This window comes from Platalea leucorodia (genome assembly GCF_965183815.1).
Source record: "Platalea leucorodia genome assembly, chromosome: 5".
In the NCBI taxonomy this organism is placed as follows: Eukaryota; Metazoa; Chordata; class Aves; order Pelecaniformes; family Threskiornithidae; genus Platalea; species Platalea leucorodia.
The window spans coordinates 940,316-967,130 of record NC_138827.1 but is presented as its reverse complement, the minus strand read 5'-3'; the positions used below and the strand labels follow the sequence as shown (position 1 = coordinate 967,130).

Genomic DNA, 26,815 nt, shown 5'->3' with positions numbered 1-26,815 from the left:
TGCTGCGGCTGCCGGGAGAGGAGCCCAGCCGAGCCCTGCATTCGGTCCTTGCCTTGCCCTCCATTAACAGACAGGCCAGACCCAGACCCGGGTTTCTTGGGGGCGAGGCCAGGATAACCTCCTTTTGCCAGTGGGAATACTCGGGTAGTGTGGCAGTGGGATTTGGAGGGGATCCAGCCCCTGGCTCAGCAGAGCCACTGTGCCCATGGCCAGCGGGATGCTGCGGGGGCTGTGGCACGGCAGGGAAAGTGGTGCTGGGCCCAGGAGCCCCGGGGCTTCATCCTGGTGAGCTCCTGCCTGTTGCAAAATGTCCCCGGCAAGGTGTTTTCACTGCTGCTCCTTTCTCCCGCACTGGCAGGAGCTGTTTCGGGCTGCGGTTGGATAACTTAGGGTTTGCAGCTACTGTTGCAGCTGAAAGGTGTCCCCAGCTCTTCCCCGCCACCAGTCCTTGGCAGCCGTGCAGTGACGGGGGTCTCCGAACCGTGCGTGACAGCTGGGGCCGCTGGCAGGCGTGAACGTTCCTGTTGCCCCTGGGACAGTTTGTAAGAGGCCAGGGAAGGGCTGGACCCTGATTTCAACCTCCTCCTTGCAAAGCTCAGCTCCTTTTGCCGTTTCCCACGGTATTTCGCTCCTGCTGATGAGCAGTGAGGGATTGGTGTGGATAAGGCAGCGCAAAGCAGTCGCCTCCCTGTCCTGCTCCCAGGATGCTGCAGCAGTAGATGTGGGGTGGGAAGGCGGGCTCAGGTCAAGGGCCAGACACAGGGGTGTTCGCCGTCCCTTACCAGCCTCCCCGCATAGGCAGTGCCGCGGCCGTGCTGCTCCCGGCGGAGCTGCCAGCGCCATTCCCTCTCTTTGCTCTCGCCCCAGGGAGGAGCCGCGTCCCTCGCCCCGGGAGGATGGAGGTCCTGCAGCTCCTGCGCCTGCTCCTCACCACCGCCATGCTGGGCCTCTCCCAGACGGTGAACCCCTTCGTGGCCCAGCAGACCCCCCCGGACCCTTGCTACGACGAGAACGGCGCTCCTCGCCGCTGCATCCCTGAATTCGTCAACGCCGCCTTTGGGAAGGAGGTTCAAGCCTCCAGCACGTGCGGGAAGCCCCCGACGCGGCACTGCAACGCCTCGGACCCCCGCCGAGCCCACCCGCCCGCCTACCTGACCGACCTCAACACCGCCTCCAACATGACCTGTTGGCGCTCGGAGACCCTCTACCACTCGCCCCAGAACGTCACCCTCACCCTCTCCCTCGGCAAGAAGTTTGAGGTGGTCTACGTCAGCCTCCAGTTCTGCTCGCCCCGGCCCGAGTCCACCGCCATCCTCAAGTCCATGGACTACGGCAAGACCTGGGTGCCGTACCAGTACTACTCCTCCCAGTGCCGTAAGATCTACGGCAAGCCCAGCAAAGCCACCGTCACCAAGCAGAACGAGCAGGAGGCCCTCTGCACCGATGGCCTCACCGACCTCTACCCCCTCACCGGCGGGCTCATCGCCTTCAGCACCCTTGACGGGCGACCCTCCGCCCAGGACTTCGACAGCAGCCCCGTGCTCCAGGACTGGGTGACGGCCACCGACATCCGCGTGGTCTTCAGCCGCCCGCATCTCTTCCGTGACCTGGGCGGTCGGGATGCCGGCGAGGAGGAGGGGGGCACCGGCTCGACCCCCTATTACTACGCGGTGGGGGAGCTGCAGGTCGGCGGGCGCTGCAAGTGCAACGGGCATGCGGCGCGCTGCGTGAAGGACAAGGAGCAGAAGCTGGTGTGCGACTGCAAGCACAACACGGAGGGTCCCGAGTGCGACCGCTGCAAGCCCTTCCACTACGACCGGCCCTGGCAGCGGGCCAGCGCCCGCGAGGCCAACGAGTGTCTGGGTAAGTGATATTTAATTTTTTTTTTTTTTTCCCCCGGGGCTGAAACCCCAAAACGGGCCATTGGGGGAGGAAGTGATGGGTGCTGAGCCGAAGCGATGGAGCGTGCTTGTCCGGAGATGCTGGGGAGCGTCCCCTTCGCTGGAGGGTTGGGAAAGGCTCAAGCATCTGCCCTGTCTCTGCTGCGGGTGCCCCTCCGGGGGTGCAGTGGTTTGGCCGTGAGCCAAAGCACCAAAACCCTCCGAAAAATCACCGGTGTCTTCCAGCTGATCAGCAAACCTCAGTGTGGGATGCAGGATGCCCGGCTGGGGGTGCTTCCCTCGGGCAGCGAACCAGCTGCCCTGGGCCAGGAGGGAGTCGCGGCAGTGCCCTGCGAGGTGTGCGGGGAGCGGGAGCGAAACCTGGCAGAGGTTAAGGAAATACTTGAGATGCCCCGATTCAGCATTTTATCATTCGCGTTCACTCTGGCATGGTACTTTGCGTGGCGGTTTTAGCTTGTCTGTCCTCGCAAAGGTTTCCATGAGTTAAAAATATTGTCATAAAAATGAAACATTTTGAAAACATCAAACTGGCATTGCTTGGCTGTCCCGCTCGTGAATCTTTGTGGGATTTTGGTGGAGGCTTTTGCCTTTTGTCCTGATTTGGGATGCGGCTGGGGGATGCCAAAGCCCTGTGAAGGTCTGGGAGAGGGAGGAACAGCCTCTTGCTCCTCCTGGACCGGAGCCCGCCTCCCAGGGGGTGGCGGGAGGATGGAGACAAGGGAAAGCCGTGCCATTAATCAGCCCCTGAAAGGCTCGGTGGATGTGCCAGAGGTCAGAGGGACTTGTTAGTATTTGTGATCGATGTCTTGTTGAGATCCCAGCTGTCGGCTCAAATATATATATGTTACAGCAGATTTCTTCTAAGAATGGCTAAAAAGGCAGTGGATTCAAAGCAAGTGCCGGAGCCGATGCTTTACACCACCTCACACCCTGTGGGAATGTGTCAGCCCTTGCGTTTTCCCACTTGTCTCAGAAAGACGAGTTTTGGAGCAAAGCTCGGAAAAATAACCCTCAGCTCCACAGCCTGCTGCCTGCAGCTGCCGGCAGGTCGGGCAGGGGAGGGCTCTGGCCAGCGGCTGAACCCACGGAAGCCCCCTGGGAACAAAGGAGGACCCCGACCCGATGGCTGCCTCCCTTCTGGCACCCCACGCCGCATCCTCCTCGCCGCCGAATCCTCCGGTAGAGCGGCGTGATGGCAGCGAGGGTGGCTCTGCCGGCACAAAAAGGGTTAAACCGGAGGAAGCTCATTTTGGGGGAGCATTCACAGATCTCCTGTCCGTCTGTCCATCTTGTCCATGGCAGGGTGAGGGTCCCTTTCTGCAGGGCTGTGCTCCTGAGCATCCCTGCCCCCATCTGCATCACCCTGTTGGCAGATGGGGCTGCGAAGATAACCGGGGGAGAGCGGAGGAGGCGGGGGCGCGGTCCCTTCAAGCTCCCCCCGACAAGCCCCGCGCACAAAGACCCTTCCCCGAGCTGCGTGTGAAAGTAGTTTTTCCTCTTGATTCGCTCCCCTTCTTTCTCCCTTTCCCCTCTTGGGCTTTGTGCCCTCTCTGAAGGGACCTGAAAGAGCTTCTCCATCACCCGCCTCCGAAGGGCTTAGCGGCTGAAAGCTGGATTAGCTCCCCGCGCCTTCCCCTCTGTGCCTTTCAACAATGACATCTCCCCAGCCAGCACGAACAGACGCAGCAATTAGCACCAATTAAAAGGAGAGGCCGCCCGGGAAGTTCCCTTTGCTCAGCCTGGGGGCCGCGGGGTTTCGGACTCGGTCCTGCGGCCGGGCATCGGTGATGCTGGCTCGTGGTGGTGGCTGGTCGCGCGTGGCTGGGGAGGGGTGAGGAGGAGGAGGGTGGGTGGAGGCAGGAGCTTGGCAGCCCAGAGCCAGCTGAGGGGCAGGGTTGGGGGGCTGCCGCACCCCGAAAGTGGGTCCGGATGGAGCCATGGGGCTGGTACAGCCTCCGGTCGTGTTGGGGTGTCACCTCTTGGCTCTGTGCTCCCCAGCGCCCTGCATGGGGGTTTGTCCCCCTCCAGCGCACGGGAGTCTCTGCCTGCTCCGGCACGGGGACGAACTGACGTCCTGCACCATGGCACGGTGCTGGGACATCCATCCACCCAGCGGGAGGGGAGGACAAACTCTTCTTATTTCACAAGAATTTCTGCCTGTGGCTGGCGCAGGGGAATGCAGAGGTGAAGCAGGCCGGCGACGCCTGAGGTCTGAGCCTCGGCGCGGGGCGTGACCCCACCACGGCTGCCATAGGGTGGCCGCGGGTTCACGGGGACATCACCGTGCTGCGGTGTTATGGGGGTCAGCGTGACTTTGGCAAGCAGGCAGGTTTGGGGATGTTGCAGCTGGGATGGTGACAGTGGATTCGCCGTGCTGCTGGCTGCGCGAGAGGGCCCGGTGCCAGCTCTGTGCCACAGGGTGCGTGGCCCCGTGCCTGCTGGTTAGAGTGGTGCCATCGGTCCACAGGCACAGGGGCCTCTCCCGATACCCCAAAAGGGCTGCATGTCCCACGAGGAGCTTGCCCTGCCAATGTCGGGATGCTCTGTGTACCCTTTGGTGTGCCCTGCCCGAAACAGGGCAAAGAGAAGGGCAGGAGAAAGATGTGTCCCCCCAGCTTTTAGTCCAGGCCAGGCTCAGTGAAGGGTAATTGCAGCAGAGCAGCCGATGGGAGCAGGATCGCCGAAATCCCGAGCCCCTCCAGGTGATGCGTCAGCTTCATCCTTGCAGGCTCGCACCTCCTCCTTCCCACTGCCGCTGCCTGTCCCTGCCTGCCGACGCGGAGCTGCTCGGGGCAGCCCGGTCACCCCCTCGGCAGGCTGTCCCCGAAACACCCGGCCTGGGGAAGGAGGGGAAGCGGATTAGCACAAGGCAGCCACTGGAAGTAATTGATGCACTCGCTGGTAATGCGGGAGCTCTTGTTCCCTTTGTGGCCGCCGCGGCGGGAGCGCTCCCTGGAGCACCGGGATAATGCACGGGGCTTGCTTTGATCCGGGGGGCTCGGCGGGGAAGGGGCTCCGCTCTCCTGGGAAGACCTCGCTGGCTGCCGCTCCCTCCGCTTCGGGCTGGAGGGCTGCGGCGATTGATCCAGGATGCCGGTGCCTGAAAACAGCAACCCCCGGAGCGGTGATGGGATTTAGAGGATCCCGTGTGCTTCCCCTGTGTCCTCTGCCCCTTCCTGTGCATGTTTGCTTTCTTTTTCTGTCTCAATGCTTCCATGCAAAAACGATCTCAGAAGTCCCCCAGCGAGCTGGCCTGGGCTGTTTTACCCCATGGAGCAGGATCTGTGCTGCCGGTGGCCTGTTGGCAGTCACGTCTGCAGCCCCTTCCCTTGCCGCGTCCCCCCCAGCGGGGTGCTCCTCGCCCTCTGCCCAGCAGATGTACTGGACCATCCTGAGTCCCGCTCCTCCCAGGACGGGGCTGGAGTGGCTCAGCCTTGTCCCTCGCAGCCCTGTTCTCGGCTCGCAGCCCCTCGGGGAGGGCTCTCCGCTTCCACTTCTCCTGAAGGTAGAGGAAGAGGCGCGAGCCCCAGCCCCTCTCTCCAAACCCCCTCCCCATGATGGGGTTGCAGTGCAGACGGGAGGGAAGGGGCTTTTCTGGTCTCGGTTCCCGTCCCCGGGGCGGAGGTGCAGCCCCATCCTGCCCCGCCGTCCCAGCCGGGCTCTCCTCCAGCCAAAGCAGGGGCGTAGCTCAAATCCGCTGCGGGTTGGCAGCAGCGGCCGGTCTAGGGTTTCGCTGAGCCGGCTGCCTTCGCTAATTATTCCCAGGGAACTCGTAGGGGCGGTGAGCCCCCCTCCTGCCCTGCGGGCTCCATCGCCTGCCACACGTGTGCCCCGGTGCACGGCGCTGCCCGTCCTGTGCCGGGGTCCCTGCCCCAAACCCCCTCGTCCCATCGCCCCGGGCTCCTCCATCCGCAGCAGCCCGGAGGAGACGAGGCTGTGGGGCGGCCGGGGCCTGGGCAGGGGTTCAAACACCATCAAAAGGGGGACAGAAGGTTGCTTCATTGCAAGGTGTCGACATTTAATTAGTCTATTATTGTAAATTATTAGATCTTGTGATTGTTTAATTGATCATATGATTGTTTAATTGGGCATACTGTACAAGGGCGGAAGCGAGCTACCACGTAATTAGCCCCAAACTGTGCAATTAAATTCTTATTAATACCCCAAACAGCAGGGAACATTCAAGCCTTTAATTAGTGATTAACGGGAGACAGACAGAGCTTGCAACCGAGTCAACGCTGAGGAACAGTGCAAGTATTTAGCCGGGTAAGAGGGGGGGACCCGTCTGCCCGATTAGCACCGGATCGCTGCGCCGGGGGGCGAGGGGACGGTCACGCGTGCTGGTGTGACCCCGTCCCCGAGCAGGGACAGCCACCCGTCCCAGCGCGGCCAAGCCCAGCCAGGTCCCCATGTCGGCTGGCCAGGAGCACGCCAAAATCCTGGCTTGGCTCCTGCTAAGCCAGTGGCCGTTTGCCGACACCCAGCCTGGGCTGGCAGCAACGACCCAGAGTGGGCAGCGTCGCTGCCTGCAGGCAGAGGGGACGATGCTGGGCAGCAAGAGGAGGTTTCTCCCAAAAAGCTGGTTCCTGGGAGGATCTGCAGCATGTTCCCAGGGAAAGGTGGCCCCGGAGCTGACGGGGATGTGCCAGCCGGGAGGGCCCCCAGCCCGCAGCCGGGCCGGTGGTGCCATGAAAAGGCTCCGGCCAGTTACTCTCTCACCAATTAAACTGGAGGCAGAGAGGGACCCGCGCCGACGGTGGCGAATCATTTACCTGACCTTTCTCCGCCGCTGCCCATCGCCTCCCTTCTGGGCTCCCCTCTCCTCTCCTTCCCCAGAGCTCGGGGCTCGTGGGGATGGCCCCGAGCATTCCCAGCGGGACAGCGAAGCTGCCTTTCGGGGTGACCCAACTGCCTTTCAGTGATGCAAGGGAATAACGAGGCTCCTCTACCCTCAAAAAATTGCTCCTTTGCCGCAGTTACGTGCAGTTGCCTCGGTTCAGCAGCACAAACCGCCCGGCTCGTCCCTGTCCCGTTATCTGGTGAGTGCAGGAGCAACCTGGATGTCGGGGTACTTCACCACATCTCTCCTGGCCCCGGCAAAGCCTGGCCGAGCGTCAGCATCCCAGGCTGCCTGGGACCACGGGCAGTATTTGCTGCTCTCCCTTCAGGCGCCGCATCCCAGCACCTACCCCTGTGTCAGAATTTGCCTCAAAAGTCTCTATTTTTCACCGGCACCAGTGAAAAAAATTGAGCTCAAAAGGCACAAGCCCCCGAAGGCACCTACCGCCACGCCGGGGTGTTATTGTGATGCCTGCCATGTGATTTTTACACTAATCTCATAAGGCGCGGGAGCTCCGGGGGGAGCTGAGGTTTGAGCACGTGGTGCTGGCAGCACCGAGGCCGGCACCAACCTTTCGCTCAACTCATTTAAGCCTCCGAAAAGGCGCTTTTTTAGGGCTGGGGTTTGCTCCGGCTTGCTTTCCCCAGCATCTCCGAGGCCGGAGCGATGAGGCGGGAGAGGGAGCGTTTGATCTGCGCGGGCCGAAGCTCCCACCGGCGCTGCCGGCCGGGGGGGAGGCAACTTCACACGACCGCCAAGCCAGGCCTAAGCAGTTAAATCTGGGCTGACACGTTAATGAATTTCACAGTATGCCTGGAAAAACTCTCACCCAACCTCAATTTACCGGCGCGGGGAGGGGGCCGGGGCTGGGGGAGGAGGGCGCCGCGTTTTGCCGACGGAAATCTTGTTCCCATTATCTTTTTGCGAGACTGTTAAGCAGGAACGGGCATTGCTTTGCCTTTTTATCTCGCACACGTGGAATCGGGCGGGGGGGCTGCGCGGTTCCTGCGGCTAATGAAAAAATAGCGTGCGTGTGTGTTTGCAGGAGCGTGCACGTGTGTGTGCGCATGTGCAAGCATCTGTGCACGCATATTCGTGCATGTGTATGAATATGCATGCTTGCACGTGTGAGCATGCATGTTGGCGTGCATGTTTGTGCACACGTCTGTGCACGTGTAATGGTATGTGAGTATTTCTGTGCACATCTGTGCACGTGCACATGCGTGTGCGCACATATGCGTGCACGTGTAATGGTATGTGGATATTTAGGTGCACATTTGTGTGTATGCGTGTTCACACGTACGTGCTTGTGTGCACATGAGCTTGTGTGTGGGCTTGGGCACATTTGTGTGTGCACACACGTGTGCATGTGCATGCATGGGTTGCTATGTGGGCTTCTTTGTGTGTGTGCACATGCACACAGGGTAGAGCCTTAAATATAAGGAATTTGGGGGCTGCATTGCTGATGCTGAGGATGGCACCCTGCGAGGCAGCAGGGGCGATGCCATCGCACCCCCGGCACGAGGCGGGTGGTCCTGCCGAATGGCCGGCTGGGCTCTCTGACCGGAGCCGGCCGCTGGGGAAGGGGCAGGGGGGATGGCGGGGCTGCAGGTGCCCGGCTGGCACTGCCGGACCCCCCGGCTGCCCCCCTCCATCCCACACTCCTCTGCCTTCAGCCGAGCGGTGCCCCGTCCTTACACATGCCCTTTCTCCTCCGCCCTGACCTCCCGGCCCCGGCCCCGTGGGGCGGCGGATGCTGCACATCTGGACGGCACGCTGGGGCCGGCTGTGCCGATCCGTGCCCTGCCCTGCCCGCCCCGCTCCCCCAGCAGCCGCGGAGGGCAGCGGGGCAGCTCCAGCCCACCCAGGGGGGCTCCCGGCTTTCACCTCCAGCCCTCACCTCTCCCCTTCCCTTGCAGCCTGCAACTGCAACCTGCACGCCCGGCGCTGCCGCTTCAACATGGAGCTGTACAAGCTCTCGGGGAGGAAGAGTGGCGGCGTCTGCCTCAACTGCCGGCACAACACCGCGGGGCGGCACTGCCACTACTGCAAGGAGGGCTTCTACCGGGACCTCAGCAAGTCCATCACGGACCGCAAGGCCTGCAAAGGTAAGCCGGGGGGTCTCCGTGCGGGAAGCACCAGTGATATGATCTCTCTTGGTCTCTTTGCTCTTCCCTCCCATCCTTGGGACATCCCTCTGCTCTGCTCGGAGCCCGACGGCTCCCTCTGGCAGCTGCAGGTCACCTCCAGCCTCCGTCACCCTGGTCACCTCTGCCACCTCAAGGGCACCAGGCAGGGACATCGCTTTGAGCCCAGCACCTCCTCGAGGGACGGGGAGAACGGCGGGCAGGGAGCGAGCAGGCTCCCAGGAGCCCCGTCCGTCCCGGGAGGGTCCTGGTGTGGCCGCAGTTACGGTCTCCACAGTCGGTGTTTGGAGGGGTGCTGGGCGGGTGCTGGAGAAGGCGCCTGGCTGGAAACCCGTCTGCTGCTGGTGTTGTCTGGGCCACAGACACACTCGGAAGCGTTCAGGCTGCTTCACAAAATGACCCGTGGTGGCTTCCCTGCCTTGGAGGGCTGGGGATGCTGACGGGGGTTTCCATCTCCCTGCTGGGCTGCGGTGCAGGACCCCACAACGTGCGTTTCAGCTATGGGGTGGCCTTGGGACCTGGTTTTGGGGGGATACTGAGCACCATGGCTCCCGGTGCCTGCGGGCAGGGTGGCTTGTCCCCGACCTGGCCAGGAGCCACGCTGGCTCCAAGACATCAAGCTGCAGCTTGACCTCGCAAGGTCCCCAGCCCATGCCAAACATCATGGGACCTGCACCTCTCCTCTCCCTCCTTGAGCTCCTGGCCAAGCCCATCTGGTTTCTTTTATCTTTCCCTGCGCAGCCCCCTCTGCGGAGCCTTTTTCCTCTGTGAAGCCTCAAAACAATAGTTTCACCAAAGAAGTTGAGATAAGAAAACACCTTGCCCGTCCCCAGGGACTGGCGGGATCCAGGCTGAAACGCCGGAGCGGGCGGGAGGTTGGCCACGGCTGCTCTGAAGCCGGCAGGTCATCCCTGACCCCTTTTTTTCCAGCTTAGCTTGAAAGCGCCTCCTGGAAGGGAGCGCAGCGTCCCTCTCCGGTGCATTGCGCAGCCGCGTGGGCACCGGGCACCTTCGCTGCTGCGAGGACACGATGCTAGCGCGTTTACGTAGGGCCTACAGGAACTGCTGAAGCTGGTTTCGGGCCAATAATGTTATGGCCACAGACCTGAATTGAAGGATTTGGCTTTCGGTGTTCCCCTCTCAGGTGCCTTAGTGTCATTCGTAGGTATGGCTCGTTTGGGTCTGGGATGTAATAGGTAAAATCCCGCCGTTGCCCGTGGGAGCGGTCGAGAGGATGGAGCAAAGGGAGAAGCTTCCCACATTTGACCGATGCTGCGGCAGCAGCGGGAGCGCAGCTGAGCGGGTGCTGGCAGGGGGAGCACTGCCCGCAGCCAGCTCGTTAGCGAATGGCAAGCTAATCATTTTTAATAACCCGAGCAGCTGACTTGACAGGTCCCACCTCGGCAGCCCATGTCCCCGGGGGACCACACGTTGCTTCCCTGCCCCATGGCCTTGGCCGAGCCGTGTCACAGCTATGGCTACGGGCATGGCAGCCCCCCCAGCAGCAAGGGTGTCCCGTTGACGGGGCTCGTGCCAGGTGGCAGCCAGGTCCCAAAGCCGTGCCAGGTGCCGGCATCCTTGGGGTGACACTGGGAGGCACTGGGGGAGAGGAAGAGGAGGAGAGAGGACAAAGCATGCATCCCGAAGGTCTATAGCACAGCATCCTGGGTCGTGTCCCATCCCTGGGAGGGGTCCTGGCTCTGACCGAGGCCAGGGAGAGATGGCAGCAGCCCCCGGCTCCTGCTGCAGCCCCACCAGACTGGGGCAGCTGCAGCAAAATTCCCTTTCCAGTGAGGATTTTCCTCAAGTGCTGGGGCTCACGGGCAGCCCCGGCTCACCCCGACTGGCACCGGGGCTTGTGGGGTGCTGGGGTGGCTCTGCTGCCTCCACCTCACCCCGCATGCTTTGGGCAGCACCCAACCTCCCCACCCTTCCCTGACCGAGGGATTTCTGCTCCCCTTTGGTTCACCAGCTCCTTCTACTTTTGCTACCGAAATTATCTGATAAAATCCCAAGCAAAGTGGAAGCCTTGCAGGCGTTCGCCTCCCTGTGGCACCCGGGGTCCCCAGTGCTGTCTCTGTGCTGGGCATTGAGGTCTCAGTTTCTGCTCCAGCTGGGGGAGAGAGCACTTACCAAAAACATAACAGTAAATAAAGCAAGCAGGATTTGGCTAGGTGCTGGAAGCAGGGAGGAGGGTAACTGAATACAGCCCAGCCTGACGTGTGGGCTGGAGCTGGGCACGGGTTTGTGGGATGGGGGACGCTGTGGGCGCAGCGTTTCCTTCCCGGGCTGCGGCTCAGGTCCCTCCGTTGCCAGGGCTGAGGATGGAGGAAGCAGAGGGGCCCTGGCTGCCTCCATCTGCCTGCGCCTGCCTAATGCAGGCAGCAGCCTGCGGTCTGTCAGGGCAAGTCCTGCTCCACCACCCTCAGAGAGCAGTAGTTGTGGAGCATTAAAGTGGTGGAAAGCATCTCGGGTTCAAGGTGGCTCCTCTGGAGGGGACGGGGTGGGCAAGAGCATCCCGGGGTGCTCGGAGCTGGTGGGACGGGGTGAGGGCTGACGCCGCTGCGCAGGAGAAAGGCCAGCAGCGATGCCTGGGCTGCGGAGGAGGGGGGTGCTCTGGCAGGTCCCCCCTCGCAGACAAACCTCCCTCCCCTGCCCATCCCCGTGCCAAGCCGCGGGCAGGTCTCTGCCAGCCCGGTCCGGGGGTGCCGCTTCCGGAGGGCTGGCAGGGTTCGCCCATGGTTTGGAAACGCTGCGAAGGTTCAGCCCAGCCAGATGAACATGTGCACGAGGGCCGTCCCCCGCTACGGTGCATATGTTGAGGAGGATCTGGCAGCAAAGGCGGTACCCTGGGCCTTGGGAGCCAGTTCCTGGCTCTGCCTCAGGGAACCGAGTTAATAATAAAATCCGTGATGCTTCTGCTTCCTTGGCTGCCCCTCCTTCAGCAAAGGAGAGAGCATTTCCACCCCTTTCTTGTACTTATCCAGTGGTGGATCCGTTGGGATTGGGAGCTCCTTGGAGCAGGACCAGCACCTGGGAGCCTGCCTGCCCGGTGCCATGAATGGGAGCTGGTGCTGCCGGAAAGATATATGAATATGTGGAGACGTGACAGGACAGTTTGGGCTTGGTTTTTCCAAAGATGTGTCCTGTACAAAGAAAAGAAAAGGAAAAGCAAGGCTTGTGACAGCAGATCTTAAAAGCAGGCGTGGAGAAAGCTGCTGCGAACTGACATCTGCAGCTTGGAACGAAGGTCTTTGCACCCACCGCAGCGCTGGTCCAGGGCAGAAGCTGAGCATCCCAGTAAAGGCAGATTTTGCAGGCACTAGGAATAAACTCGGTTCATATTCAGGAGGCAAAATACTAGCCCACAGGCCAGGAACTATTACATTTTATTTAAACAAACCCCAAAGCACATTACCAAGTAACTATCCAGCCGTGGTTTGTCTCTGCTGGGATGCAACATCTTTGAAACAGGCACAAAGCCATCGACTGCAGATTGCACAAGCCCAAATCTCCAGCCAGCAACTGAGCAGAGCCCTCGGCCACCGGCTGGCGAGCAAGGAGGCGAGTGCTTCCCTCCAGCTGCCGGCCCGCCAGCAGCCGGCGTCACCGCTGGATGCTGCGAGACGGAAAAGCTGGGAGGATGGAAAAGGCAGAACAACCTACAGGATTAATTCAATGGTGGTAATTGAAAAGTCAAATAAAGAATGGCTGTGCATTAATCCCTGTAATTTAAACAAAGCTGTAAACCGTGAGCTTTCTCCAATGAAAACTGGTGAAGCAGTAGCAGCTAAGCCTTAAGACGCAAAAATACCCTCAATATTAGGTGCAAGACATGCTTTCTGGCAAGCACAGCTCGATGAGTTAAGCTCCAAGCTAGTGACTTAATCCACCATTCAAGCACTGTGGGCCAGATCCTGGCAACCGGCAGGGCCGCGAGCAGCAGGGCTCGGTGTGTGGGCAGCGGGCATGGAGCTGTGCTGTGCCCGCGGTGCCGGGACGGGGTCCCCCGGCCAGCCCCTCTCCGTGGGTCAGGTCAGGACGAGGAGGGATGGAGATGCTCCAGCTGGAGTGGTGGGATGCGGCCGTGCTGGGATGTGGGACTGGTCGGGGCAAGCAGAGAGTGCTGCCTGGGACGCTCTCCCCATCGCAGTGGGAAGGAGCAATGGGTTTTCGGGGGACTGCAGGAAATCCCACCGTGGCCAGAGGGTGGTCTGGCAGAGACCAAGCTCGTCTCCCAAAGACACCTCTCTGTTGCAGATGTAAGATGAGCAAAATTGCCTTAATTGCTGATCCAGGTAAAACATCAAGAGTCACTGAAAGCCCTCTTGCACTGCATGAAGAGGGATCTGCTTAGATGAATTGGATCCTGATTCTGCTGAGATTTATGTCCATCCATAGACTTTACACCAGGAATACACCGCTGGGGCCCAAGAGATTATCCACAACGTGTGAAGCTAAGCGCTTGTATAAATCTTTGCTGGAAGCGTGCCTTTGGCCATAAATTTTTTGGGGCATGGGCCGTCTGTCACTGCGCGTGCAGAGCAGGAGTGGTGGCTGCAGGGACCTCTGGGCTCTCCCTGCACGGTCGCGTCTCTCAGACGAGCGGGCGTTTGGCAGGGCTTGTGCCCAGCCGCTCTGGGGTGGCTCGGTCTGCGGCGGCTGGCGATGGGCGCTGGGAGCACTGCGAGCACCAGTGGTGGGGTGAGAGCCCCTCGTTCGGGGCAGCACCGGGGCGACGCTGGTGGCCCCGGGCTGCTCTTTCCAGCACGGGTGGTGATGAGGACGGGTGATGCTTCATGCCCAGCCCCGCTAACAGAAACCCAAGCCTTTGCTAGCGGAAAAGAGACAAAGCAATGGATGGTTTCCAAGAGGCGTACCTGCCAGCTCGTCAAAGGCACCTGCTTCCTCCAAGTGCCGCAGGATCCAGCCGAGCCCGCGCAGAAGAGCCCCGTGGCCTAGGCGTGGGGAGACCATCAAGATGCACCTGAAGCAGCTGAGATGTCCGGAGTGCGGTGGTTCAAGAGAGGGCAGTAAGCCCGGTGTTCTCCTCCAGGCGAAGCAACGGTGCTGTTCCCATGGGCCATCCGAGGCCGGCCAACCACGGGACCATCGCTGCCAGCTTTGCTCCTCGCAGTCCAGGGCTGGACCATCCCATGATCTCAGGACCTTTGGGGGTCCCCGATGCCCTGACGGCGGGTGTTTGCAGGAGAGCCGGGAAAGCCTGGCTCACCGGGGAGAGCCGGCCGCCCTGGCAGGAGACAAGCCTGTTGTGGCTGAAGAAAGACCCCGTGTTTCCGACAGCCCTACGTCATGCCAAGACTCCCTCGCTCGCTGCCATTTGTTATCACAGCTGAGCCCCCAAAATATCCTTGTCAGAAAGACGTCCGCTTCCAGTCCCAGCCAAGATCTGATAAGGATGAAGCATCTGGTCCCCATTAGAGGCTGCTCGCTCTGGTTTCTGGCCGTGCGGGAGGGGGCCCGAGGAGCAGTGCCGTGGTGCTCCCACCAGTCCCATCTGGTGAAAATTAGGGAAACGATAACATCGGGGGGCTGCAGGGGCAGGCAGGGGGGGATGTTTTTGTTTTGCTTTGGAATCACGTTCAACTCTTACACTGATGGAGGCCGAGATAACCTCCTCCAGCTCGTAGCCAGTCCAGCCCAGGGCAGGCAGATGGGAAGGTCCTCTCCTGAGTGAGCATCTCCTTCCCACACCCCTCCTCACAGGCAGCCCCTGGTGGGTCCGTCATCCCGTGGTGTGTGATGGAGAGTCACGTTGTGTCTGCTCTGAGGATGGAGACCCAACTTTCACCCGCCTCAGGTGTGGCTTTTCCCCTGGGGAGGCTGTGGTGGAAAGCCATGGGGACATACTTTGGCTGGGGTCTCCAGGAGGCAGGATGGGCACTGAGGCTTATGAGCTTGGGAAGCATCAAGAAGATCCACTTCAGACCTTCCTAAAACCAAAACAAGGACGAAGTTTGTGTAAAAGCTCAGTTCTGGTTCAGCCCCGTGGACTGGAAAGCTCAGAGATGGGGGAGCAAGTGGAGGCATTTTTGCCTTTTACTGCTGCGACAGGAGCATCGCCCGGGGGTTGAGGTGGGGGAAGAGCAGACCTGGGCATGTGTCTGTCCGCTTTCTGTGCCTGCAGTGCCCTCGGTCCCACCCTGGCCATGAACAAGGCTTTGCATGGCCCCGTGTGAGCCCCGCTCCCTTTGCTTGCACAGGACAAGGCTGGCAGCAGGCACGGGGCTGCCTGTGGAAATCCCTCCTCCTGCCTGCACGCGTGCCGGGCTGTGCCCAGAGCAGCTGCCTGCAAAGCGGGCAGGAAGAAACTGTTCTACTGGTGTCCAGACCCTAAATGCCAGCTGGCAGCTGCAGGTGCCTGTGCGAGCTGTGGGGTCTCCGGGGGCTGATCCTGAGCATCCCCTTCAGCAGAGGCTGTACCCCGGCCAAGCCCTTCGACTGCTCGCCCTCCTGCCCGTGCTGCTCGCAGCACACCTGGGGCCATGGTCCGGACCCATAGGTCTTGGCTGTGCCGGGCCCAGTGGCTGCCTTCCACTGGTGCACTGGTTCCTCCTCCTCACCTCGCCGGGGGTGGCATGTTGGGTCCAGTTTGGGATTCGCATTGTGCAGCACCTCTCATGTAACCTTTTCTCTCTCTCCCACTCAGCCTGTGACTGCCACCCCGTCGGTGCAGCCGGCAAGACCTGCAACCAGACGACGGGGCAGTGCCCGTGCAAGGACGGCGTGACCGGCCTCACCTGCAACCGCTGTGCCAAGGGCTACCAGCAGAGCCGCTCGCCCGTGGCCCCCTGCATCAGTGAGTGCCGCCGCGCCCTGCCCCGCGCTCGGGGACCCCCGCCGGCACCTTGGGCTGGCTCGCGGGGGGTGGGAGGCTGGGCCGAGGGGCTGCCCGTCCACGTGGTTGTGCTCCAGGAGGTGGTCAAGGCAGGATGGTTGGGTCACCTTCTGGGGGCACCCATGCTTTGCTCCCCCAGCCCGGGAGGCTCTGAAAGACCCCGTGGGTTAGTGCTTCCAGCCGCCTGAAACAGCTCTGCTGGGACGTGTCTTCAGCTGCAGCAAGGTGCCTCCCTCACCCAGCTGAGCCCTGGGCACGGTCAGGTCTGGGGCAAGGCCAGATCCTGTGGGCAGCGTAAAACCGTGTTTATTGTTGAATTTGACCCAAGCAGCAGAGGAACAACTTCCCACCCTGCTGCATCCGCTGGCGCTGCTGGAGCGGTGGCAGTGGGGGTGAGCTGGCGGGGCTGGCTCCTCTCCCTCTGGTGTTCCCCAGGTTTGGGGTTAGGACAGAATTTCCTCCAGGTTTTGTTGCCAGGAGTCCCGAGAAAGTGTTGTCTTTGCCCACGCTTATCCCTGTGCTGTGCAGCGTGGAGCACGCTCAGATCAGCCGAGCATCCGTTTGTCTGTCCATCCCTGGAGCGTGTGTCCTCTGCAGCAGTGACTTACAGCTCTTGGGGGTTGCAGCGTCTCAGCCTGTCCCAATTTACTGAGCTCAGTTTGGGCATCTCCGGGTCTATTTAATGGCCTGTGATATTCAGGTCAGGCTCATCCCATCCATCTTTCTTAGCGAGCTGCCGGAGTTGACCCACAAAATCCCCTCTGCACCCGGCTTGTGGAGGACTTTTGTCCAGGTGTCACCCCCAGAGCTGGGGACCCCTTTCCTTAAGACATCTCTCCCTTTCTCTTCCAGAGATCCCTGCCATCAACCCCACCTCCCTGGTCACCAGCACGGAGGCGCCTGCAGGTAAGTGCTCCGCATCCCGGGCCGAGCCCACGGCCGCAGCCCTGCCCAGAGACGTCCCATCCCACCTCCCCTCTCCCCGGCACACCAGGGAGTGTTTTGGCAGACAATTTTGGCGAAAAAAATTACTGAGATTTGAAATCCTATGTATTTCTGGAAAGGGACCGACAAAGCTTTATGGAGCTTTCTTGGGGAAAGGGTTTCTCCGTTGCCTCCGAGGAGGAAAGCAGGGATGCAGCCTGCCAGGGCCTCGCCGCCCCTCGGCAGGTTCTGGTAGGGGTTGTGGCCTGTGGCACCTATGGCTCAGTGGGTGCTGGGGGCTGGCTTATTTTAATCGCCTTTTATCGGTGCCAGTGAAAGAGGTTTCTCCTCGGTGCCTTGTACCTCCTCAGGGCCTTGGCTCTCTGAGCAGTGCCAGGGCGGTGGGGGTCCGGCAGGCTGCCGGCTGCCGGCAGGCTCGGGAGCCCTGTGCGGGGCCGTGGGCTGCCGGGGCTCCCCTGGGACATGGGTGACACGGGGCTCGCCCCATCCAGGTCCGGAGGAGTGAAGTGTCTGGGTCTGAGCTGCTTGTCCCGGTTCTGCGGGCTGATGGGACCATGGGGAGATGGGACCATGGGAGGATCGATGGCACTGCTGCTGCCGCCCGGCAGGAGAGCGGGGCAGCTACTTCAGCAGGCTGCAGGCTTTGCACGGGCAAGGGAGGCATTTCTGCCGCTGTCGTTAGAGCTCCTCAAGAGCCGCCCTGGCTTCCCCAGGCTGGAGCAGCAAGGCTCACATCTCCACGCGTGCTGCAGGTTTGCTCGTGCTCTTGCAGAGGCTCGGCTGGGGCCGGGCACTGGTGGGTGCGTGGATGCTGCCTGCACCGGTAGGTTAGGATCCCTCTTCCAGCCCGGCCACGGCTGCCAGGGCCCCACCAAGGTGCCCTCAGCTCTCGCCCTGACACAGCACATGCCGACAGCACCACAGTGGTGCGCCGGCCTCTGGACCCTGTGGCACCGCCGCCACGCTCAGCCCTCCCCGGCGCTGCAGAATGTGGCCCGGCAGATGCCATGCCAGACAGGTAAAGCAGCCGCTTTGCATCTCCTCCCCGTCCGCCCCTCTTCCATCAGCCAGGCTCTGCCGCCTCATCTGTCTTCCTGGCACCTCTGTGCCCTACGGGTGGTCCCCAGCGGCGGGAGCGGATGGGCTGTGCTGATGCCGGGCCAGCGCTGCAGAGGCACGCAGGGCTGTGCAGTCGAGGGGGCCGTAGCAGGGCTTTTGTCTCCCCGCTCTCCTTCCGCACTCCTGTCGGCACCCGAGCATGGCTGTTCCTAGCCATCCCACTGTCTGTCCCTCTGTAGGGATCCCAAGCCATGTCGAGGGGGAAAAGCTGGGGAAAGCAGCAGCCCTTTTCCACCCTTCACCCTGCAGTCCCCAAGACCTTGCCAGCATGGGGGAATCGACATCCTGCACCATCCTCCGCTCCATCCCATGGCTCCATCCCATGGCACGCGGTCCTGGGAGGAGAGCAGGGGCACCTCCAGCTCCCCATGCCCGTATTTAATGAGGAGCTTCCCCGTGCCCTGTTCAGAGCACATCCATCCCAGGGGAGCCTGAACACTCCTTGGAGACCCGGTGTACATCCTTCTCCCCAGCTCTCCTTCCCACAGCCACCTTGTCTTGGGGGTGGAAAATGCCAGCAGCCCCTTCCCCGGCTAGTGCACGCCTGTGATGTGCTCCTCAGCCTTTTGGGAACATCCAGCATGGCCCCTGCATGCACTCGGTGGCCGTAGGAGGGGGACTGGAGCAAGGGGTGTCAAAGGTATGGAGCTATGGAAGGAGTAAAGCGTGCGGATGGGGATGGAGGGGCGAGACGTGGAAGGAGGCTGGTAGCTCAGCTCCTCGCGGAGCGGTGCTGGCCCCCATACGCACGCAGGTCACACGCGTTGGTGCAGAGGCTGGGAGCGCCGCACAGCCTGGCGCCTGCCCAGCGCCCACGGGCGGGTTTCAGCCCTCCCGGCCCTGCTCCGCAGGGGCTCCGAGAAACGGGAGGTGTTAGCGGGATGCGAGTCGAGCAGCCCTGCGTGGATCTGGCAGAGGTTTCGCTCCACGCTGTGGCAGCGGAGGAGGGCAGGTCCTCGGTGGAGTGTGCGTCTTGCACGATGGGACAGCCGTAAAAGCGGAGCTGTCTGCGACGGTAACGCTGCGGGGGAGGCTGCGCGGGCCGGGGCAGACCACCAGCACCTCTCCTGCCTGCCCTGCTTGCCCTGCCTGTCCTGCCTGCTGCAAGGAGGGAGCTGGGAGCACCAGGCTTTGTGAAAAGGAAAAAAAGGGGAGGGGAAAGGGGGATTTGGATGGTTTTATTGCAAACAGCGTGACACATGGAGCAGAGTTAATCAAGGTGACTCCCCTCCAGTGCTTTATAAATAGGAACAGTCTTAGAGTGATGTCTGATATTTTCAGCTGCATAAAAATAAATGGCACTTGCTGGAGACCCGGGTGTTTACTTTGTTTTAGCAGAGCAGGTCTGCCTTAAACTGCCTCTAGTTTTATCTGTGGGTTTGTTGTTTTAAGATTTCTGGCTTCTAGCTCGAATATCTTTACTGCAAAGTGGCTCTCCTCTGCCCAGAGTCTGCGCCGGGGGAGCAGGGGACCCAGCTGGGGTCCTGCTGCCCGCTTTGCTGGGGGAGGATCGGAGATGGGGTAGGTGATCCTGCCTTGCCCACCTCTGCCTGGGGTGCCCTGCCTCCAGCCTGCTTGTGCTGCGGGCAGGGCTGGCCGCAGCGGTGCACCCTGCCCTGCTGCCTGCACCCTGCCCTGCTGCCTGCACCCTGCCCCACTGCCTGCATCCCTGATGCCCCACTGCCTGCATCCTGATGCCCCGCTGCCTGCACCCTGCCCCGCTGCCTGCATCCCTGATGCCCCGCTGCCTGCACCCTGATGCCCCGCTGCCTGCACCCTGCCCCGCTGCCTGCACCCTGATGCCCCGCTGCCTGCACCCTGATGCCCCCCTGCCTGCGTCCCTCTGCCGCAGGAGCCCCCAGGCTCCCCGCGAGCAGGGCGCTCCCCAAGGGGCCCTCAGCCCCACAGTCCCCCCCAGGCAGCCTCTGAGCCCCTTCTCCCCCCACTTCCCCGCCTCCCTCCCTGCCTCCGGCAGCAGGTGCCAGGCTGCAGGAACAGGGGGACATTGTTCGGGCCGCCGCGCTCAGGTGCTGGGCTTCCCCCTCTCCCCGTCCTCCTCCCTGCTGGGGTCCTGTCCCCGGGTGCGTCCGGACTTTTCGCTGACGTTGCCATCCTCTGCGTTGCTCTTCCCAGCTTTCTCCTGCCTTTCCATACCTCCAGAGCCTTTGAGGTCCGGCTTTGATCTCTGCCCAAGCGGCCGCCTGGCTGGGCAGTGAAACATCCTGGGTCCGCTTCTCATAATTCTTATTATTATTATCTTAAAATATTTTCCACTTAGTGGAAAAAAAAAAAAATCCTTGTTCCCCGTTAGCAGAATTAAGAAAACTCATGGAGCGCAAAACAGGGCTTTAAAGGAATTCAAAGTCAGCAGTAAAAGATTTGCAGCCATAACACCTAATTAAGTTACATCTCTCTTAAAACAAAATATTCCTTCTTTTTTTCAAGGCGAGGAGAAGTAAACCAGATGTGCAAACTTGCCGCCTCTCACATGCTCTCCCCACAGAGACGGGGGATGCCCGCGCTGGGCTCACCGGTCGCCGTCCGCCTCCTCCCACGTCGGCGCAGCATCGCCCGGTGCTTGCCACGCTCTGTCCGTCCCCCCGCGCGCCGGCTCCCCGCCGCCAGCGGCCAAGACGTTGCCCACGCGTGGGGTGCTGCTGCCTGCGCCGTGGGCCGGTGCCAGCCCGGCATCAGCAGGCAGCAGTTTGGGGGGCACACGCCTGCGGCAGTCGTTGCCCCTGGTGTCCGTGGAGGGTGCCGTGGGGCGCGGGGGCTGAGAGCTCCCCCGGGACACAAACGGGACCCAGCTGTGGCACAGGGCGGGAGCTCCCTTTTGGAATCCCCTTCACGGAGCAGGAAAGGACAGAGCGGGATGGGTCTGTAGTGTATGCCAGGGATGCAGCAGTGTCCGGGACAGGGATATGGTGTGTTCCAGGGATGCTGCAGTGTCCGGGACAGGGATATGGTGTATCTCAGGGATGCTGCAGTGTCTGGGATAGGGCTGTAGCTCATCTCAGGGCTGCAGCGATGGCTCGGATGGGGCTATAGTGTATCCCAGGGGATTCAGTAGTGTCCGGGACAGGGATATGGTGTATCCCAGGGATTCAGCAGTGTCCGGGACAGGGATATGGTGTATCCCAGGGGATTCAGTAGTGTCCGGGACAGGGATATGGTGTATCCCAGGGATTCAGCAGTGTCCGGGACAGGGATATGGTGTATCCCAGGGATTCAGCAGTGTCCAGGACAGGGATATGGTGTATCTCAGGGATGCTGCAGTGTCCGGGATGGGGCTGTAGCACATCTCAGGGCTGCAGCGACAGCTCGGATGGGGCTATGGTGTTTCCCAAAGATGCAGCAGTGTCTGGGACAGGGATATGGTGTATCCCAGGGATGCAGCGGTGTCCGGGATGGGGCTGTAGCATATCCCAGGGGATGCAGCAGCATCCCGGGGTTTGTGGGTGCACTTTCACAGCCTCGGGCCACGGCAGGTCTCTGCCATCCCTCAGCCCCTCCACGGGGCTCGGCTGCCCCATCAGGCTGCACGGACACAGCAGGAGGGGTGGGCAGGAGGGTGGCTGCGGGCAGAGGCTAAACTTGATCTTCTTTCCGCTGCCCTGCAGCACATGTAATGCCACACTGGGGAGGTTTAAAAAGGAGCTAAGAAAGTGGGGGATCCTCCGCGAGCTGCCAGGGGAGAGGCACTCATGAAGCAGCTTCTCTGATGGCCATCCAGCTTCTCCCGGTGGTTTTATGGGGTGGACAGAGATCGTGCTGCCTCAGGCGGGCTGGCAGGGCAGACAGAGCTGCTGCCGGGCTCCCTGGGGCCTGCCTGCGGGAAGAGCTGCCACCCGTCCCCCGGCACCACCGCGCAGCATCCCAGCGGGCATGGGAGGATGGAGCCGCGGTCCATAGCCATGTCCCGGTGAGCGGCACGGGGCTGAGACCCCGAGCAGAGCCCTGCTGCGGGGGGACCCTGCGGGGACAGGACGGGGTGCAGGGAGAGGCGGTTTGTGGCGGTGCGGGCAGGACCCAGCCTCCCCCCGGCTGGAGACTGAGCTGGGCGGCCGCCCCGGCCCCCACGCCCGCCCCGCGTGCGACGATGGAGGCCATGTGCTCAAAGGCAAGGAAGGGAAATGCTTCGAGTCACTTAGTCTTTTTTTTTTTTTTTCTTTCCAAGTTTCTTACATAAATGGAACAGGAATTGATTTTATATTTGAGGAATGTTCCTCAGCACAAAGCCGAGGTTAAAAAAATCCCCAAACTAATCCCAAATTGTTAATTCCCAACACTATTTTCTGGTTCTTTTGAATCAGTTTTATGATGTTAACCACGAGCAGGAGCCCAGGGCAGTTACCGGTTTTCTTTCTGCTTTTCTTCCATTTCTTTCTTCCCCATCGCTGAGCAAGGCGGGTGGCAGGTTGGCCGAGGCTGCCCCACAGCCCGGTCCCACCACCCATCACCCCGCCGCCTGTGGGCTCAGCACCGGTGTGGCCTTGGCACCACGTGGCAGCCGCCCTGGCCGTCCTCCTGCCCGGCACCCCGGTTCGTGCCACCCTCCTCCACTACGGCATCCAGCGTCCACCAGCAGGCCCGTGGCGGAGCCGTGACCGATGCCAGCTGCAAGATGGTTTCTGTGTCCCTCGGTTGCCTCCTCTCGCTGCCCAGCCCTGCACGGCATGGTGCTGGCAAACTGCCGCGGTGGCATGGCTCCCAACTCTGGCTCCAACGGTGGGGGCACCGCAAACCCATATGATCTGGGATGGGGCTGTAGCATGTCCCAGGGGATGCAGCAGGGTCCAGGATGGGGCTGTAGCGTGTCCCAGAGGGTGCAGCAGTGTCTGGGATGGGGCTGTAGTGTGTCCCAGAGGATGCAGCAGGGTCCGGGATGGGGCTGTAGCGTGTCCCAGAGGATGCAGCAGGGTCCAGGATGGGGCTGTAGCGTGTCCCAGAGGGTGCAGCAGGGTCCGGGATGGGGCTGTAGCGTGTCCCAGAGGATGCAGCAGGGTCCAGGATGGGGCTGTAGTGTGTCCCAGAGGATGCAGCAGGGTCCGGGATGGGGCTGTAGCGTGTCCCAGAGGGTGCAGCAGGGTCCAGGATGGGGCTGTAGCACATCCCAGGGATGCAGCAGATGGGGGCACCTTCAGCGCACAGCCGAGCGCTTCAATGCCCTCAGCAGCCCCCCGCTTGGGGGGGCCCTGCACCCCCTCCGCAGCCACCACCGCTGTCCCGGGGCACGCAGCGGGGCCGGGGCGGCTCTGCCAGCCCAGGCAGAGGGGCAGCGCGGCAGCACAGGGGGGCTGAGCTGAGAATCAGGGCTCACCCCCCTCTGCCAAGTACTAGCTTCGTGCTGCGCCGCTTCTATCGATGACAAATTTGGAACAGGCGGCACAAAGTCCCAGATAAAAAGGAGCTGGGCAGAAAGGAGAGCAGCAGAGCCCAGGGTGAGTTTGTGCTCCTGGGCTTCTTTCTTTCCTCTTTTCTCCTCCCTGCCTTGGCACAGGGCGCTGTTATTCCCCGTCTCCCTCCAGACCCTCGCTCCATCCCCAGTGATCGCTGTGGCAACCCGCAAACAAAGACGACTTCAGGGCCTGCTGGCTCTGTCCTGGGATGCGGGGCCAAGCCAGAGAGAGAACCTGGGAGAGGGAGAGAAAAGAAGAAAGATGGGCTTAGAAAAAACATGCCATTTGGAAAGAGACAAATTGAGATGTTCAAAGGAAGATGGCAGGGAGAAAGAAAGGAAAACAGGGCTGCTTCGGGCAATTGTTGGGATCAAAGCCTTTGGGGAGAAGGAAAGAGGCAATCCCTGCCCTTTCTCTGTTTGAGATGCAAATCTGGGGTCTTTAGAAATGCACAGAAAAAAGCCTCCTTGCGGACATGAGCCTTGCCTGGAGCTGGGGGACGGCAGGGAGGGATGCTGCGCGGGGTGGAGGGCAGCCTGGTGGCCTCCCTGACCGCGCTGGCGCAGCCTGAGCAGGGGATGCTGGGGCAGCAGGAGCGACCTGGCGGAGCAGAGCCGCTTCCCTCGCCCACCTCCTCCCCCGGCCTGAGTCCCCTCCCCTGCTCTTGGGACACCGGTGAGGCACAGGTCTCCGGAGGGGCTGCCCCACGGGGATGATTCCCACCACCATGGCCCCTGGGGCCTGAGTCTCCCCTGGGGATCACAACCCCTTTGGTCTGGGGTCCTTCGGGTCTCCTCCCTGCGGGGCCGATGGTGGCGTTGGTGCTGAGTCCTTTCTTCCCTGTGTCACCCAGGTTTGCGGGGCCACAGCTGTTCTGGGTGACTCTCTTTGGCCACGGCTCTTGCCTGCTCTCCCTGGTGGCCACCACCACCTCACCTGCATTTCTCCCATCTGTCTCCTTCTGCGGCCCCTTGGTGCTCAACCCTCTGTTCTTCTCTGCAGACTGTGACTCCTACTGCAAGCCAGCCAAGGGCAACTACAAGATTAACATGAAGAAGTACTGCAAGAAGGACTACGGTAAGGACCTCCTCCCTCCCTGGGCCATGCTGGGCTTGGCCGCAGAGGCAGCCGAGGGCCAGCCACAGGCTGGCCGTGGATGGGAGAGATGCAGATGTCCCAGGGGATGGGGAGCACCCAGCGCGGAGAGGGGTCTCCGAATCAGCCCTCCCAAAGGTGGGATGGATGAGGCAAGTGGGGCTGCTGGGGACGGGCAGTTCCCGTCACCAAAGCTTCCTTTGGGGAGCAAGGCAAAGCATCCTCCGTCACCGTGCCTCCCCCTCTTTTCCCTCAGTGGTCCAGGTGAATATCCTGGAAATGGAGACGGTGGCCAACTGGGCCAAGTTCACCATCAACATCCTCTCTGTCTACAAGTGCCGCGACGAGCGGGTCAAACGTGGCGACAACTTCTTGTGGATCCACCTGAAAGACCTGTCCTGCAAGTGTCCCAAGATCCAGATCAGCAAGAAGTACTTGGTCATGGGGATCAGCGAAAACTCCACCGACCGGCCGGGACTGATGGCCGACAAGAACAGTCTGGTCATCCAGTGGCGGGACGCCTGGACACGTCGCCTTCGGAAACTGCAGCGGCGGGAGAAGAAGGGGAAGTGCGTGAAGCCCTGAGGGGCTTCCACCCATCCCGTCCCACCCCGCGCTCAGCCCCAGCCCGGCTGTGTGCTGCCAGACTGCGCCCAGAGACTCTGTACATATATATAGTGTGAACGGACTCTTCTGTCTATAGTGTATATTTTGGCAATGGTTTCCCTGTGTGTGTGCGTGTGCACGCATGGGTGTGCGTGTGGGTCTTTTTCTCTATGTGTGTATTAAAAATAACGCAGTAACGACAAACCTTTAATGAGGAGCAAAGCAGAGCGGGATCCCGCGGGTGCCTGTCGCCTGAAGGAGGTTCAAGGGGATTGGTGTCTTGCTCTGGGTGTGCTGTTCGTAGCACTCATTTTCTAGGCTTTTCCCTTTAACAAAGCCTTCTTCTGCCCAGTGTTGATGTCTGCATTGACAGCTCGCCCTTCTCCAGCATCCAGGGCCTGCCTCTTCCTCGCTCTCTGAAAAACGCGCTGCTGTTAGACCGCTCTCTGCCCTTCTCCTTGCCCAGTAGGAGCAGGAGGTCAGAGTCTTCTGTCCTTCCTCCCGATGTGCGTACGGGCAGGCTGAGTGGAAACCACCCAATGCTGCAGAGGGACCAGCCCCAGGAGCTCCACCAGGAAGAAGAAATGAACTTCTGCAAGGCCTGATTGTCTGCTGACCTCAGGTTTACAGGGACGAGTGCTGCCGCCTGGGACAGGACCCATGCGATGCTGCAGTGCCGTGGGGAGGAGTCAGGCCCTGGCAGCAGGTTGGCGGCAGAGCTGTGTCCACCAGGGAGAAAGGGACCGCCTTTGCCACCCCCTGGCCATTACCTATCCTGGTGTATAGTCCAGGCAACCCAACGGGAAAGACCTGGAGACACCCATTTTCCCCTCCCATGTCTACCAAGGCTATATAGCCTGCCCTGCCAGCAGGACCTGGGGTGGAGTGGACAGGCTGGCCGGAGCTATCGTGTATCATCGTCCCTCCATCCAGGTCTATGTCCCTATATTCTCAGCTGGTACCGACTGACATAATTCGACCCGTTTCTGCTGAGCTGACACCAAGTGACCGTCTGCCTTGGTGTGCATCCTTCAGAGCTGGCCTGACCGTGTGCTCTCCTGGGAAGCATTGCTGTGGCCAAGGTTGGCTGGGGAGGTGCACAAGGCAGAGGTGGCAGGAGAGAGAAGAGCTTTCGTTGACCCACCTCTGGTCTTCTATTTCTTCTTCACCGTGTGTTAGTCTCCAGTTCAAACAGACATCAGTATCTTCCCATGTTGAGGTTGTAGCGGTCTTGGCATAATAAACATGAGTAGAAATAATAGGTGATATGACAATAGATATTCCTTTCCCTACAAACCTTGCCTTGCTTATTGAATGGCTCAGCGAGGTATTGTAGCCTACATCGCAGTCTTCCAGTGCTTTAGGACGATGCTTTGCCCTTTTAAGCACACAGCAGCTTGCATGGACTCCCCATCCCACGGATGGTCTGGTGCGTCTGGGCTCCAGCATCCCCGGGTGGTGCTGGAGCCTGCAGCTGAAGAGACTGGTGGAGCACTGTTGGGGTTCAGGACAGGGAGTTTGGGGAGTGAGGATCTAGGCATTGGGGGATGTCTGTGTGGACATGCAGGTGCCCTAGTCAGGGAGCTCAGTGCATTGGTGACGCTGCTGGAGATGCTGGAAGTGGCTTTTCAGAGATGCGGGGGGCCTGCAGTGCCATCTTTCAGGTCCCATGGCTGCTGGGGTGCCTACACAGGGCATGGGCAGAGCTGGGGGGAGGCCAGAAGCTGAGGGGCAAAGGGTATGTGGGACCACTTGGGCTTGGATGAGCTGGTCCTATACCACACTCCTGACATAGACCCTCCCTTCCCTCCTCCATCTGAGCTGAGGGGACTCTCCCATCCCTGGTTCTTCTTGTTCTGGTTGTCATAGGCTATCGGCCTCTGCCACGAGATGGCCCTTGAAGT

At 61.1% G+C, this 26,815-nt stretch overlaps 1 protein-coding gene across 1 annotated transcript; it reads left to right on the top strand.

Annotated features, from left to right (window-relative positions):
- Positions 1–896: 896 nt before the first annotated feature.
- NTN3 (netrin 3) lies at positions 897–24,890 on the top strand (the record flags this gene model as incomplete). The annotated part of the gene is made up of 6 exons (XM_082314484.1): positions 897–1,863; positions 8,661–8,849; positions 15,559–15,708; positions 16,600–16,653; positions 24,213–24,287; positions 24,562–24,890. The coding sequence occupies 6 exons, from the start codon at positions 897–899 to the stop codon at positions 24,888–24,890; spliced, it is 1,764 nt and encodes a 587-aa protein (XP_082170610.1).
- Positions 24,891–26,815: the final 1,925 nt, after the last annotated feature.